The sequence below is a fragment of the Rhinopithecus bieti genome, unplaced genomic scaffold (assembly GCF_001698545.2).
Source record: "Rhinopithecus bieti isolate Rb0 unplaced genomic scaffold, ASM169854v2 scaffold_14826, whole genome shotgun sequence".
Lineage (NCBI taxonomy): Eukaryota > Metazoa > Chordata > Mammalia > Primates > Cercopithecidae > Rhinopithecus > Rhinopithecus bieti.
In genome coordinates this window covers 42,913-57,715 of record NW_016808328.1, presented here as the reverse complement: position 1 = coordinate 57,715, position 14,803 = coordinate 42,913, and the positions used below count along the sequence as shown (strand labels likewise).

Below are 14,803 nucleotides of genomic sequence, written 5' to 3'. Positions count from 1 at the left end.
TATTAGCCAGAATTATAACATCTGACCACCTATAATAGTAGGTCGGCCTGGGGAACTGAGCGTTTACCTGGAAATATTACAACAAATTCACAAAAAAATCTGGGTGCTGGTTAGTAATAAAGAATTAAATTAGGCAGAGGCAGGCAGATCACAAGGTCAGGAGTTTAAGACCAGCCTGACTAACATGGTGAAACCCTGGGCACAAATACAAAAATTACAAAAAAAATACAAAAATTAGCCAGGCCTGGTAGCGCGTGCCTGTAGTCCCAGCTGCTCAGGAGGCTGAGGCAAGAGAATCACTTGAACCTGGGAGGCAGAGGTTGCAGTGAACTGAGATCATGCCACTGCATTTCAGCCCGGGCAACAGTGCGAGACTGTCTCAAAAAAAAATTAAACCGGGCAACTCATAGTCTACACACTACTCTTGCGTTCTTAGAACAAACCCTGCTGAGTCACAGTGAATTGTTCCTTTAAATACATTGCCATATTCTATTCAACAGTATTTTTAAGGTGTTTTTTAAGGCTATTGTGATATGCAGGATCAAAGAAGACGTAAGGTAGTGGAAATGGGAATAAAAAGATTGAAACATAGTCAAAGTATTTTCAGAGGCATCAAGGCTTTGTGATAGATCTATGATTAAATGCACATAGAAATGGCAGGAGAGGAGTTGGGCTCAGTGGCTCACATCTGTAATCCCAGCACTTTTGGGAGGCCAAGGCAGGAAGACAGCTCGAGCCCAAGAATTCGAGACCAGCCTGGGCAACATGGTGAGACCTCATCTCTACAGAAAAATAAATAACCTTCTGTTATGTCCTTTTTCACGTTGCAGGTGGATATGAAAAAAAAAAAAAGAAATGCCAGAAGAGGAAACAAAGGGAGAACAGAAATTTTTTCTAAAGTGCTGTTAATTTAAAAAGAGAATAATCAATCACCAGTGGCATCATGTGTTATGTTGTCTTTAAACACTAAAGTTGAAGTATTTGAATTTTTTTTTGAGACAGAGTCTTGCTTTGTTACCCAGGCTGGAGGACAGTGGCGTGATCTCGGCTTACTGCAACTTCTGCCTCCCAGGTTCAAGCAATTCTCCTGCCTCAGCCTCCCAAAGTGCAGGGATTACAGGCACCCGCCACCACACCCGGCTAATTTTTGTATTTTTAGTAGAGATGGGATTTCACCATGTTGGCCAGGTTGGTCTCGAACTCCTGATCTTAAGTGATCCACCTGCCTCAGCTTCCCAAAGTGCTGGGATTACAGGCATCAGCCACTGCACCCGGCCCGTATTTGAAATTTTCTGAGCTTCAGATTTCTTTGAATTTAAAATGTCCCAATTAGATATTTAGCATTTAATTCAATATATAGAAAAAACAGCAATCTTTCTATCTGGAGTTTTATAAAAATATATCTATTGCAGTGATAATAGTATTGTGGTCATTTAAGTTTTTATCTTTCAGAGATACATACTAAAATATTTATAGATGAAATTATACATCTAGTATTTGCATCAAAATAAGAGTCATGAAGAAAGTAAATGGAAATAAAGATGAAGCAGGATTGGCCATGAGTTGATGATTGTTGAACAGGGTACTGGGTATACGGGATTCACCAAGGGCACTGGGTGCATGGAATTTCCCATAATAAAACGTTCTTTCAGTGTTTGTAGAATGGAAGCATGTATGTGTACGAACAAATGTATACATACAAATATTTGTTTTAAATAATAGATTTAAAATGTTAGGAATTCTAATCCAAAGCATTTTATTGCTTTTTAAAAAGGGAACTGCACATGGTCAGTATCATGGGAGAATAGCTCCACTCCTCCCTGACCTTGGTCACAGGCCGCCATGAGGAGAGACTGCTCCAGCCCTCCAGTGGCCACTGCCATCTTCCTCATCACTGTCCTTGCCTTTGGAGTCCACAACCCCAAGTGGCCCCTGAGTCTAGACTCTATCAAATTCCACAATGATAGCAACAATGACTGCATCTGATGTATGCTGCTGGCAATCTTAAGCCCAAAATGCTTCAAAGATTCAACAGCCATATACATTTAAAATACATAGAAAAATAATATAATTAGAATGTATACAAAGTAGATTATTACAAAACAACTTCACTACAAGAAATACATCTTATATCCAAACACAAAAATGTGGAAATATACATGAAAGGATATACGTTTAAGAAATCACATTTTTATTTCTAAATGCTGAGTGAGAAGGCATAGACTACTAAATTCTGGATTACTGATAAAATTTCAAAAGAACTTGATTTTGCTAGCAGAAATTTTACCCCATTCTCAAGCTTCTATAAACAGTTCTTGAAGGGATTAGACAGCTGTTCCTCTTTCCAAATTCTGTTTAATTTCAGCTGTGTATTTCCCATAGAATCTTTCGGCTTTCTTGTTGAATTTAGCATTCCTTTCATTAATGTAGTCGATATCTGCATCATCGTTATAAGGACGTCTCCGGCTATATTTGTCTCGTTTTTCAATCCTGGAGAAAGAAGAAAATTTACAAAATTCAAAATTGCCTTCTCTTTGGATCTTAATAAAACATGACCAAACAGGAATAAAATCTACATTTAGACTAGCACACGTTGTGAGGGCTAGAGGAAACCAGGCCAGTTTTCACCAAGTTCAAGTTGAAACTGAATTAATGGCACAACTCAGAATATGAACTGTGAAATCCAGTAAATACAACAAATTAATCTTCAGAATGCTAGAGCAATGATTCCTTGTTGGGAACTTGACTGTACTGAAGAACCACTTAAAAGAAGATAACTATTGGCTGGGCATGGCGGCTGTAATCCCATGCCTGTAATCCCACTATTTTTGGAGGACAAGGCCTCCCAAAAGGTACTCTGGGAGGATCGCTTAAGCCCAGGAGTTCCAGACCAGGGCCTGGACAACATAGAGAGACTCCATCACTATAAAAAAAAAAAAAAAAAAAATTTAAATACATTTTCTAAAAAAGAAGATAACTATAACAATATTAAATAGCCCAGGCGCAGTGGCTCATGCCTGTAACCCCAGCACTTTGGGAGGCCAAGGCAGGTGGATCACCTGAGGCCAGGAGTTTGAGACCAACCTGGTCAACATGGCAAAACTCTGTCTCTACTAAAAATACAAAAATTAGCCAGGAGTGGTGGCACACGCCTGTAGTCCCAGTTACACAGGAGGCTGAGGCAAGAGAATCACTTGAACCCAGGAGGCAGAGGCTGTGGTGAGCCGAGATCGTGACACTGCGCTCCAGCCTGGGCAATAGTGAGACTCTGTCTCAAAAAAAAAAAAAAATTATATTAAATAATAACCACAGCTAATACTGAGGGCATAATATGTGCCAGACACTTTTTTTTTTTTCCTGAGATAGGGTCTTGCTCTGTTGCCCAAGCTGGAGTGCAGTGCTGCAATCACAGTTCACTGCACCCTCCACTTCTTGGACTCACGTGATCCTCCTGACTGAGTCTCCCAAGTAGCTGGGACTACAGACACGCACCATCAAGCCCAGCTAATTCTTGTATTTTTTTTTTTTTTTGTAGAGACAGGGTTTCGCCATGTTGCCCAGGCTGTTCTCAAACTTCTGGGCTCAAGCAATCCTTCTGCCTCAGCCTCCCAAAGTGTTAGGATTATAGGCAGGAGCCGGGCGCGGTGGCTCAAGCCTGTAATCCCAGCACTTTGGGAGGCCGAGGTGGGCGGATCACAAGGTCAGGAGATCGAGACCATCCTGGCTAACACGGTGAAACCCCGTCTCTACTAAAAAATACAAAAAACTAGCCAGGCGAGGTGGCGGGCGCCTGTAGTCCCAGCTACTCGGGAGGCTGAGGCAGGAGAATGGCGTAAACCCGGGAGGCGGAGCTTGCAGTGAGCTAAGATCCGGCCACTGCACTCCAGCTTGGGCGTCAGAGCGAGACTCCGTCTCAAAAAAAAAAAAAAAAAAAAGGGTTATAGGCAGGAGCCACCATGCCCAGCCCGGACACTATTCTTAATACTTTACATGTATTAACTCTTAAAATATATTTTCATTCTGCTCTACCTAATAGTCACCTCTATCAGTATTAAGAAACACAAACCTAAGTGAGGAACATTTACTACAACATTCTTGCTTCTTCAAATCAAACAGGGGAGTGGTCGTTAAAGTAAAACACTTAAAGAAGGATCATTTTTTTAGACCTTTCCTCTTCAATAGTAACAATTCAATTTCATCAATATTCTGCATCTCCATTCCAAATCAGATATATTCAACCCATATTTGCTATCCATCCCAAAACCACTATCGACAGGTCAAAAATTAGCAAGTATAATTTCTATCTTGTGAATTCATTCTAAGCACATCAGATTTAGGTGCATATTCTAAGTGCATTTTGTCAGGAAGTATTCACAACGTCAGGCTGCTCTACTGAATGCTTACTGTTTTTCCAGATCTATGACCATCCTGTCAATTTCCTCTGTGGAAGGCACATGTGTTCCATGAAGAAGACTATTGGATGTTGGGAAAAACTCTTCTCCACTGAAAAGACAGCAAAATGAACTTATGGTAAACCTATAAATGCTCCATTTTCTTTCTTTTCTTTTTTTTTTCTTTTTTGAGACGGAGTATCGCTCTGTCTCTCAAGCTGGAGTGCAGTGGCCCAATCTCGGCCCACTACAACCTCCGTCTCCTGGGTTCAAGCGATTCTCCTGCCTCAGCCTCCCAAGTAGCTGGGACTACAGGCGTCCGCCACCACTCCCGGCTAATTTTTGTATTTTTAGTAGAGACGGGGTTTCACCATATTGGCCAGGCTGGTCTCGAACTCCTGACCTTGTGATCCGCCCGCCTCGGCCTCCCAAAGTGCTGGGATTACAACTCCTGACCTTGTGATCCACCCGCCTCAGCCTCCCAAAGTGCTGGGATTACAAGCTTGAGCCACTGCGCCCAGCAAATCCTCCATTTTCAAATTTCAAACTAAACTACCATACACGATAAGAAAGAAAATATACACATATATTTACTGTGAGATCCTAGTTTAATTTTTCTTTAAAAAAAATACAGGTTGGGTGCAGTGGCTCTGATCTGTAATCCCGGCACTTTGGGAGGCCAAGGTAGGCGGATCGTTTGAGGTCAGGAGTTCAAGACCAGCCTGGCCAACACGGCAAAGCCCCGTCTCTACTAAAAATATAAAAATTAGCTTGGCGTGGTGACACACACCTGTAGTCCTAGCTACTCGGAGAGGCTGAGGCAGGAGAAGCACTTGAACCCGGGAGGTGGAGGCTGCAGTGACCTAAGATTGCCCCACTGTGCTCCAGCTTGGGCAACAAAGTGAGACTCCGTCTCAAAAAACAAATTTTTTTAATTAAAAGAATAAAAATAGGGCCGTGTGGAGGCTGGGCATGGTGGCTCATGCCTGTAATCCCAGCACTTTGGGAGGCTGAGGCAGGTGGATCACGAGGTCAGGAGTTTGAGACCAGCCTAGCCAAGATGGCAAAACCCTGTCTCTACTAAAAATACAAAAATTAGCTGGGTGTGGTGGCAGGCGCCTGTAATCCCAGCTACTTGGGAGGCTGAGACAGGAGATTGCTTGAACCTGGGAGGCTGAGGTTGCAGTGAGCTGAGATCACGCCACTGCACTCCAGCCTGGGCAACAGTGCAAGACTCCGTCTCAAAAAAAAAAATAGGGCCGTGTGCAGTGGCTTACACCAGTCAGTAATCCAGGCACTTTGGGAGGCCAAGGTGGGCGCATCACCTGAGGTCACGAGTTCGAGACCAGCCTGGCCAATATGGTGAAACCTCATCTCTACTAAAAATATAAAAAAATTAGCCAGGCATGCTGGTGGGCACCTGTAATCCCAGCTACTTGGCAGGAGAATCACTTGAACCCGAGAGATAGAGCTTGCAGTGAGACGAGATCGTGCCACTGCACTCCAGCCTGGGTGATAGAGCAAGATTCTGTCTCAAAAAAAATAAAAATAAAAATAAAAAATAGCCGGGCGCGGTGGCTCAAGCCTGTAATCCCAGCACTTTGGGAGGCCGAGACGGGCGGATCACGAGGTCAGGAAATCGAGACCATCCTGGCTAACATGGTGAAACCCCGTCTCTACTAAAAATACAAAAAACTAGCCGGGCGAGGTGGCGGGCGTCTGTAGTTCCAGCTACTCCGGAGGCTGAGGCAGGAGAATGGCGTAAACCCGGGAGGCGGAGCTTGCAGTGAGCTGAGATCCGGCCACTGCACTCCAGCCTGGGCGACAGAGCGAGACTCCGTCTCAAAAAAAAAATAAAATTAAATTAAAAAAATAAAAAATAAAAATACTCGGGAGGCTGAGGCAGGAGAATGGCGTAAACCCGGGAGGCGGAGCTTGCAGTGAGCTGAGATCCGGCCACTGCACTCCAGCCTGGGCGACAGAGCGAGACTCCGTCTCAAAAAAAAAATAAAATTAAATTAAAAAAATAAAAAATAAAAAGTTACAGAATTGAAAGGAACCTAAGTCATCAACTCCTCCAACACCTTCACTCTACAGATCAAAGAGCCAACAGGCAGAGAGGCTCCAGGACTTATCAGATGTCACAAAGTGCTAGGGACAGAGTTGGGATTAGAGCTCCATCCTGAGGTTATTTCCTTTTTCACTAAAGCAAGCTGCCAAACTACAGCAGCCCACCACCTGTTTATAAAAAGAGGATTCATTTATGAATCCTCTGCAGCCGCTTTTGCACTGCAGCAGCACAGCTGAGTAGCTGTGACAGAGACTATACGGCCCACAAAGCTGAAAATATTTACTATCTGGTCCTTCACAGAAAAAGTTTACCAACCCCAGCACTAAAGCATTCTGCCTCCTAAAATAATATCTAAGTAACTACAACAATCAGAGTGTTAACCAATCAACAACCAGTCTTAGAATGCCCAGTTAAGAAAAAAAACAAAAAACAAAAAACAGGTGATTAATTTAATTGCTGTGAAGTAAGCAATAAACAGTGCTGTCAAAACAGAGACTAGGCCTGGCACAGTGGCTCCCACCTGTAATCTCAACCCTGTGGGAGGCCAAGGAGAGAGGATCACTTGAGGCCAGGAATTTGAGACAGCCTGGGCAACACAGTGAGACCCCCTCTCTACAAAAAAATTAATTAGCCAGGAATCGTGGCACATGCCTGTAATCCTAGCTACTGGGGAGGCTGATGTGGGAGGATCCCTTGAGGCCCAAGTTTGAGGTTACAGTGAGTTATGACGGTGTCAACGCACTCCAGCTTAGGCAACAGAGCGAGACACTGTCTCTTAAAAAAAAAAAAAAAAACAAGCAAGGGCCAGGCAAGGAAGGGCCAGGCGCAGTAGCTCACGCCTGTAATCCCAGCACTTTGGGAGGCCAAGGTGGATGGATAACTTGAGGTCAGGAGTTCAAGACCAGCCTGGCCAACATGGTGAAACCCCATCTCAGCTAAAACTATAAAAATTAGTTGGGCATGGTGGCAGGCACCTGTAATCCCAGCTACTCGGGAGGCTGAGGCAGGAAAATCACTTGAACCCAGGAGGCAGAGGTTGCAGTGAGCTGAGACCGCACCATTCAATGCACTCCAGCGTGGGCAAGAAAGCAAGACTCCGTCTCAAAGGAAAAAAAAATCCAGAAAAAACAGAGACCACCCTTAGACAGCTATTAATAACCCATACCTTAGCATTAAAGTATGTTTCTATTTATGTATACACACACACACACACACAAACACACACACACAAATACATCCACATCAGCCAGGATGAAAAAAGGACTCACTGTTTTTCTCTCAGTCTCTCATATGTTTCCATGTCAGGTTTGATCTGCTTGGTCAACCGATGATACTGGCGTAACTGGGCAGCAGCATAATCTAAAAATACAAAATGAGAATCCGAGATAATATATTTCCTTGTTTGGACCTTCCTATTGAGAGAAAAATCTAAATTATCACAGGTAAGTATCGTTTATCCAAAATGCTTGGAATCGGAAGTGTTTCCGATTTTTTTCAGATTTTGGAATATCTGCATTATACTTAAATTCAAAATCTGAAATGCTCCAATCAGCATTTCCTTTGAGCATCACACCATCATGTTGGCACTCAAACAGTTTTGGATTTTGCAACATTTTGGATTTCAGATTTTCAGACAAGGGACACTCAATCTATATGAAGTAATATATGCCCAAAACACTATTCTAAGCATAGCTTCTATCCTGAAGATGCTGACAAACAGACTTTGATAAATTTTACCATCAAGTATTTAAAAACCCGGCTAACTGAAGCACAGCCTTTTTTTTAACTTCTGTCCTAAGAGACGTATTTGTACTTTTCTTGGTCTTAGGCCTCATCAAGAATATCCCATGAAGCACAAGAGGCACATCCTTTCTTGAAACCAGAAACAATGAAGGAAATGACTAACAGCCCAGTCAGTAAAGTTCAATGAAGGTCAATCTGACCTGAAAATCCCAGATCAGGGTTTTCCTCTTCTTTTCCTCTCCCATTTTCTGCATCTTCTGCACTGATCTCCAGCAACTTCACTTTCTCATAGTCTTCTCCTCTTGATGCACATTCCTAAAAAGAAGAAAAAAGCTGACACCTACAATTATGATACAAGCAATAATTTGATCTACTTTACATCAAGAAAGATCCAATAAGTATTAACCAATATTTTAATAGTATTTTTTTTAGTTGGAGTTTCACTGGCTCCGTCACCCAGGCTGGAGCACAGTGGTGTGATCTCAGCTCACTGCAACCTCCACCTCCCAGGTTCAAGGGATTCTCATGTCTCAGCTTCCCAAGTAGCTGGGACTATGCACATGCCTCCATGCCCGGCTAAATTTTTGTATTTTTAGTAGAGATGGGGTTTCGCCATGTTGGCCAGGCTGGTCTCAAATTCCTGACCTCAAGTGATCTGCCTGCCTCAGCCTCCCAAAGTGCTGGGATTACAGGCATGAGCCACTGCACCCGGCCACTATAGTAGTATTTAAAGGAAATTTGGGAATACACTATGGTATATAAGTGAGCACATGATACTTATTGAGTGTTAATCAGGTGTCAGACCTTGTTTTAAATGTTTTACATGCATTAACTCACTGAATTCATAATGAACTCAAATAATTAGTTATACTTCCTGTTTTATTGATGAGAAAACAGAGGTACAGAGAAGTTAAATAAACTCACCCAAGGTGTTGCAGTCGGTACTGAACAGAACCAGAATTTCAATTCTGGCAGCTTGGCCTAAGAGCCAGTGTATTCAATCACCATGTTGTAGTGTCTTGATACAACAGAATGATTGACTAAATCACTTATGAAGATAAAATAGTTCCTAACCTTTTTCTTTTCTTCTTCCTGTAGTTCCCACTCCAAACGAGCTTTTTTGGCTTCCCAATTTGCAGGTAATTTTAGTCTTTTATCTTCTTCCACAACTTCCTGGTGATTTAATTTACGAGCTTCATTCTAAAACCGTAACACAAGAAGTCTGTCAGCTAAAGCATGAAAATAAATCCAGATACATTTTGCCTTCTTTGAGGAGGGTCAGGCAGGACATATTAATAAGGTGACCCCATTTTATCCTAAAAGCAACAGAGAGCCATCATAGTATTTTAAGCCAGGGAATGGCCTAATAGGGTCTACATTTTTATGTAATCAAGAAAAATGTGTTGAGTTGCACTGGTTTGCTGTTCCAGAGCCCTGGGGGTTAAAATCAGCTTTGCCTCTATTGAGTTGTGTGGTCCCTTTTTATTGGATGGGAACAAGGTTTCACAACAATGGGGACCATACTATAGTGGCACTTAAGTAGACTTTATTTGGCATTAATATTAAATCGGACAGGCGCGGTGGCTCACGCCTGTAATCCTAGCACTTTGGGAGGCTGAGTCAGGTGGATCACCTGAGGTCAGGAGTTCAAGACCAGGCTAGCCAACATGGCGAAACCCCCGTCTCTACTAAAATTCAAAATTAGCCGGGCATGGTGGCGCACACCTGTAATCCCAGCTACTCGGGAGGCTGAGGCAGGAGAATCACTTGAACCCAGGAGGCAGAGGTTGCAGTGAGCCAAGATTGCACCACTGCACTCCAGCCTGGGTGACAGAGCAAGACACCTCAAAAAACAAAATTACATCACATGATGTGAAAGATACTCTCTCTCTCTTTTTTTTTTTTTTTTTTTTTTTTTTTGAGACAGAGTCTTACTCTGTCACTCAAGCTGGACTGTACTGGAGCATCTCAGCTCATTTCAACTTTCACCTCCAGGGTTCAAACAATTCTCCTGCCTCAGCCTCCCAATTAGCTGGGATTACAAGCATGTGCCACAATGCCTGGCTTATTTTTTTTTGTATTTTTAGTAGAAACAGGATTTTGCAGTTTGGCCAGGCTGGTCTCAAACTCCTGGCCTCAAGTGATCTGCCCGCCCCGGCCTCCCAATGTGCTGGGACTACAGGCATGCACCACCACACCGGGCCTCAATTATCTTTTAATCCTAATTCAAGAAAAATGCCTCAATTTGGGTTAGAGGATTTAATACCTATCTTAATGCCTCTAATGCTTTCAAGTTCCCCTCCTTTTAAAATATTTTCACAGTTTACATTGGCAAATGAAAATGAAAGGAATTTGAAGTACCATTAAAGAGTCTTTTTTTTTTTTTTTTTGAAGCTTGGGGTAGCGGGGAGAGGTGTCTATTTTTAAATAAACCTAATTGTATAAAACAAAATGAGTATATCATCTTAAGGAAAACTTAAGTTAGACATTTCTTAGGTCATAAGCTGGTGGCAGTTTGTCCATGAAGCCCTGCCTCCTAATTTCCAAACATGTGTTCCTTACACAATCACTCTAAATATTTAAGCATGTCTTTTTAACTGTTTATTAGATTAACTTTCCCTAGGCAAAGAGAGATACTCCTCCCAACTACCATCCCTAGTATATTCTTGGCTCTGGAAAAGCCCTGCAATTAAAGACACCAAGAATACATCTATGGTCAACAAAGTTGAGTCTGTTGCATAGAAGAAGAGAGCAAACCACGGGGAACTGTGGGCATTTGAGTGAAAGGGCGTTAGGAGGAGCTCGTTCCAGGATTTGGGTTTGTATCAGGTGACTGGGGGGAGGGTTAAGGATCTGGATTGGGTACTGTCAGAAAGTAGAGGCTTTCTACAATTAGGTATCTTAAATTTTTATATAGGAGGCAGAAGTAACGGAGTGAGACTAATGCTGTATTTGGTAATAACAGTCACTGGTGTTAGCCAGAATAAAGAAATATGTGGTCATTCTTGTGATTTGAGAAGTCTTCTTTGTTTTGTCTCACTACAACAGTCAGAGTGATTCTGGGGTTTTGTGAACCCATGGCCTAGCTGTCAGGTCACTCCACGCTGAAATAAGGTCTGCTTGTCTCTTTCTCTGCTCCAACTGCAGCCAGCTATTTGCTGGATTCTTATCCCTAATACAAATTCTCTTTCTTTGAATTTGTTCCCTTTGCTTGGATTCTCTTTCTCTAACTCCTTTAGTTGTCTGGCTTTCAAACAGTAGTTTAGGTGTCACCTATTACATGAGGCACCCCCTGGAGACCCACAAACTGCATTCATCTCTCCTCCTCTGCACTTCCAGGGCACTTAAACATCCGATTCCCTATCAACTGGCTGAACTACCAAGCTATAGACTTTCAAAGGTTTCCCATTATTTTTTTAATTTTCTTTATATTCTTTTCCCCCAGAAGTCCTAGAGACAGATGATTATTTTCTCCCTTTTCAAACAGATTCTGACAGAAGATTATTTTTTAAATCAAGCGAACCAGGTCTCTTACTGACACAAGTTTCTTCCTCTCTAGCTCTACATATTTCCCTAGGTAAAATGAAGAATTCGTCAGAATCATAGAGCAGGGAAATTGTTAGTAATGGAGACTCGCAAACCTAACCCAGATACATTAAATTGGATGTGGGTAGGAGGGAGGCTGGAGTGAACAGGTATATTTTCAAACGTTCTCAGAATGATCCCCATGTGCTGCCAGGGTTGAGTACCACCGAACAGAGCTTTCCTCTCAGATGATCCTGCTCTGTTGGTCTGTCAGACGCAGTAGTGTGGCCTCCTCGTCCCCTCTACAAAAGCGCAAAGGCTTGGCCAGGTGACGGATCAGAGCCGACCTCCAAGACTACTCACCCGCAACAGGTGCAGCTCCCGGAATTTGCGCAGTCTCTGTTCGCGCTTCTGAGCGGCCAGCTCCGCCGCCGCAGTGAGGGACCCCTCTTCCGCGCTGTCCACCAGCACCTGCGGCAAGGAGAACTGGCTTCAGGCAGAGCCAGCTCGGCTTCTCCCAGGACGGCCCAGGCCGAGTCCCCGCTGGTCCCCACAGGCTGGGCCTAGGGCCTCCACCGCCGACTTGATCCCAGTGTCTGAGCCTCCCTGAAGCGAAACTAGACTTCGCCTCCACCTCTCTCCAGGCCGCTCCCCGGAACCCTCACCAACAAAACCCCCGGTGTAGAGTCTGTCGAACTCACCTCCGATGCAGCAACAGCCGCCATCACAACCTTTCTCTCTTCCCACTTCCGGCAACAACATATAGCACTTCCGTCAGCCTTCAGACAACCGGGCCGATGCGTACAAATGAGCTACCATAAGCCCCGCCCCTTCCGGGCGGCTTCCGGAAGTTGGGACCCTTTTAGCTGTGAAATGTTTTGGATTGTGCAGGGTCTCGCGCAGCCGCGAGAAGCAGCGTGGGCAAGGACAGCAGCAGTTGAGTCGCCAAGAAAAGGGTTGGGAAGCGCTCAGAATCGGAGGACTAGAAAAAAATGACCAAAAGGAGTCTGACAGAAACTCCCCTACTCTGAACGCTGTTCCTGGAAACCGCCTTTTCAAAGACAGTGAGAGAAATCTAACATGGCTCACTCCGTCTTGCTTCTAGCCTCGTAGGGCGGCTGTCTTTGCTCATTTCTGGGCATAAACCAAGCTCACCATGGGAGAATGTATAGTTTAACTTTTAAGCAAGGATGATCATAGCCCCTCCCTTAAACAGGTCCCTCCTTGTTCGGGGGCTGAAACTGCCTTTATGAAATTAATGAAAGACCGGGAGGTTAGGAATATGAGGGGTGAATTCTGCTAAAAAGTAGTAAATGATAACCAGCCATTGTTTCGGAGGACATCGGATGTGTAACTTCCCCAATTACTCCTGTAGGTTAACGTCGTTATTGTACAACCTAAGATTGGTCTTTTGAGGCATTTTTGAGACTTTCGCATTCTGGCAACTAACTAACCCCACCCGCTTCCTCTGCCCCACTCCTCCCCCAAGAGGCGGACTCAGCTGTTGAGGAGTGTAGTCCACACCCCTGTGATTGCATCTCCAACCAATCAGCAGCACCCAATCCCTATTGCTCTGCCCACACCAAACCAGCTGAAAAACCCTAACCTCTGAGCTGAGCCTTCAGGAAAACTTACTTGAGTGGTAACCCTTCCTCCCTGAGGCCAGCCTCACGTTAATGCAACTCTGTACTGCAGTAGCACTTCTCAGTGAATTGGTTTTGTCTGCAGTGGGCAGGAAGAACCTGTAGTGCCATTCATTCCCGTTAAGTGGAAAGTTCTTTCCGTTTAGAGCTTAGCATGTTGTCACCTTCTCCAAGAAGCAGGTCTTGGCCAGGTGTGGTGGTTCATGGCTGCAATCCCAGCACATTGCGGGGCCGAGGCGGGAGGACTGCTTGAGCCCAGGAGTTCAAGACCAGCCTGGACAACAAAGTGAGAATCAGTCTCTGAATAAAAAAATAATACAAATAAAAAGAATTTTTGTTTATGTGTGTGTGTGTGTGTGTGTGTGGTTTTTTTGATTTTTTTTTTTTTTTTTTTTTTTTTTGAGACGGAGTCTTGCCCTGTGACGCAGGCTGGAGTGCAATGGCACTGATCTCGGCTCACTGTAACCTCCGCCTCCCGGGTTCAGACAATTCTCCTGCCTCAGCTTCCCGAGTAGCTAGGATTACGGGTGTCTGCCACCATGCCCAGCTACTTTGTATTTTAGTAGAGACGGGGTTTCACCGAGTTGACCAGGATGGTCTTGAACTCCTGACCTCGTGATCCGCCCGCCTCAGCCTCCCAAAGTGCTGGGATTACAGACGTGAGCCACCGTGCCCAGCCATAAAAATAAATTTTTAAAAAGAGGCAGGTCTTCCCCGACTACCGTCTCACTTTTAGTACTGTCATTTGACACTATTTTAATTCTTTCCAATTGCATAAATTTTCTTTTTGTCTGTTCATTTTCCATTTTCCTCATCAGCGTTATTACTGGAGAACAGCAAGGTCCACCCATCTTGTTTACTCGTACATGCTCAGTGGAGAGGCAATGCCAGAANTTTTTTTTTGAGACGGAGTCTTGCCCTGTGACGCAGGCTGGAGTGCAATGGCACTGATCTCGGCTCACTGTAACCTCCGCCTCCCGGGTTCAGACAATTCTCCTGCCTCAGCTTCCCGAGTAGCTAGGATTACGGGTGTCTGCCACCATGCCCAGCTACTTTGTATTTTTAGTAGAGACGGGGTTTCACCGAGTTGACCAGGCTGGTCTTGAACTCCTGACCTCGTGATCCGCCCGCCTCAGCCTCCCAAAGTGCTGGGATTACAGACGTGAGCCACCGTGCCCAGCCATAAAATAAATTTTAAAAGAGGCAGGTCTTCCCCGACTACCGTCTCACTTTTAGTACTGTCATTTGACACTATTTTAATTCTTTCCAATTGCATAAATTTTCTTTTGTCTGTTCATTTTCCATTTTCCTCATCAGCGTTATTACTGGAGAACAGCAAGGTCCACCCATCTTGTTTACTCGTACATGCTCAGTGGAGAGGCAATGCCAGAATTACTAACTGCTAAAGTTATTAAGGTAAGTAAGGTGCT

The 14,803-nt window shown here is 44.0% G+C and overlaps 1 protein-coding gene across 2 annotated transcripts; it reads right to left on the bottom strand.

The window, feature by feature from the left end:
* Positions 1-1,732: 1,732 nt before the first annotated feature.
* SYF2 (SYF2 pre-mRNA splicing factor) lies at positions 1,733-13,629 on the bottom strand. 2 transcript variants are annotated; one of them, XM_017886502.1, is made up of 8 exons: positions 13,366-13,629; positions 12,432-12,712; positions 12,094-12,201; positions 9,280-9,405; positions 8,406-8,520; positions 7,731-7,821; positions 4,405-4,503; positions 1,733-2,490 (listed from the first exon to the last, which is right to left on the bottom strand). In XM_017886502.1, the coding sequence occupies exons 2-8, from the start codon at positions 12,453-12,455 to the stop codon at positions 2,325-2,327; spliced, it is 729 nt and encodes a 242-aa protein (XP_017741991.1). In that variant the 5' UTR covers positions 12,456-12,712; positions 13,366-13,629; the 3' UTR covers positions 1,733-2,324. The 2 variants fall into 2 exon arrangements, with proteins under 2 accessions (XP_017741991.1, XP_017741992.1); XM_017886503.1 differs by having other exon boundaries at positions 13,538-13,610.
* Positions 13,630-14,803: the final 1,174 nt, after the last annotated feature.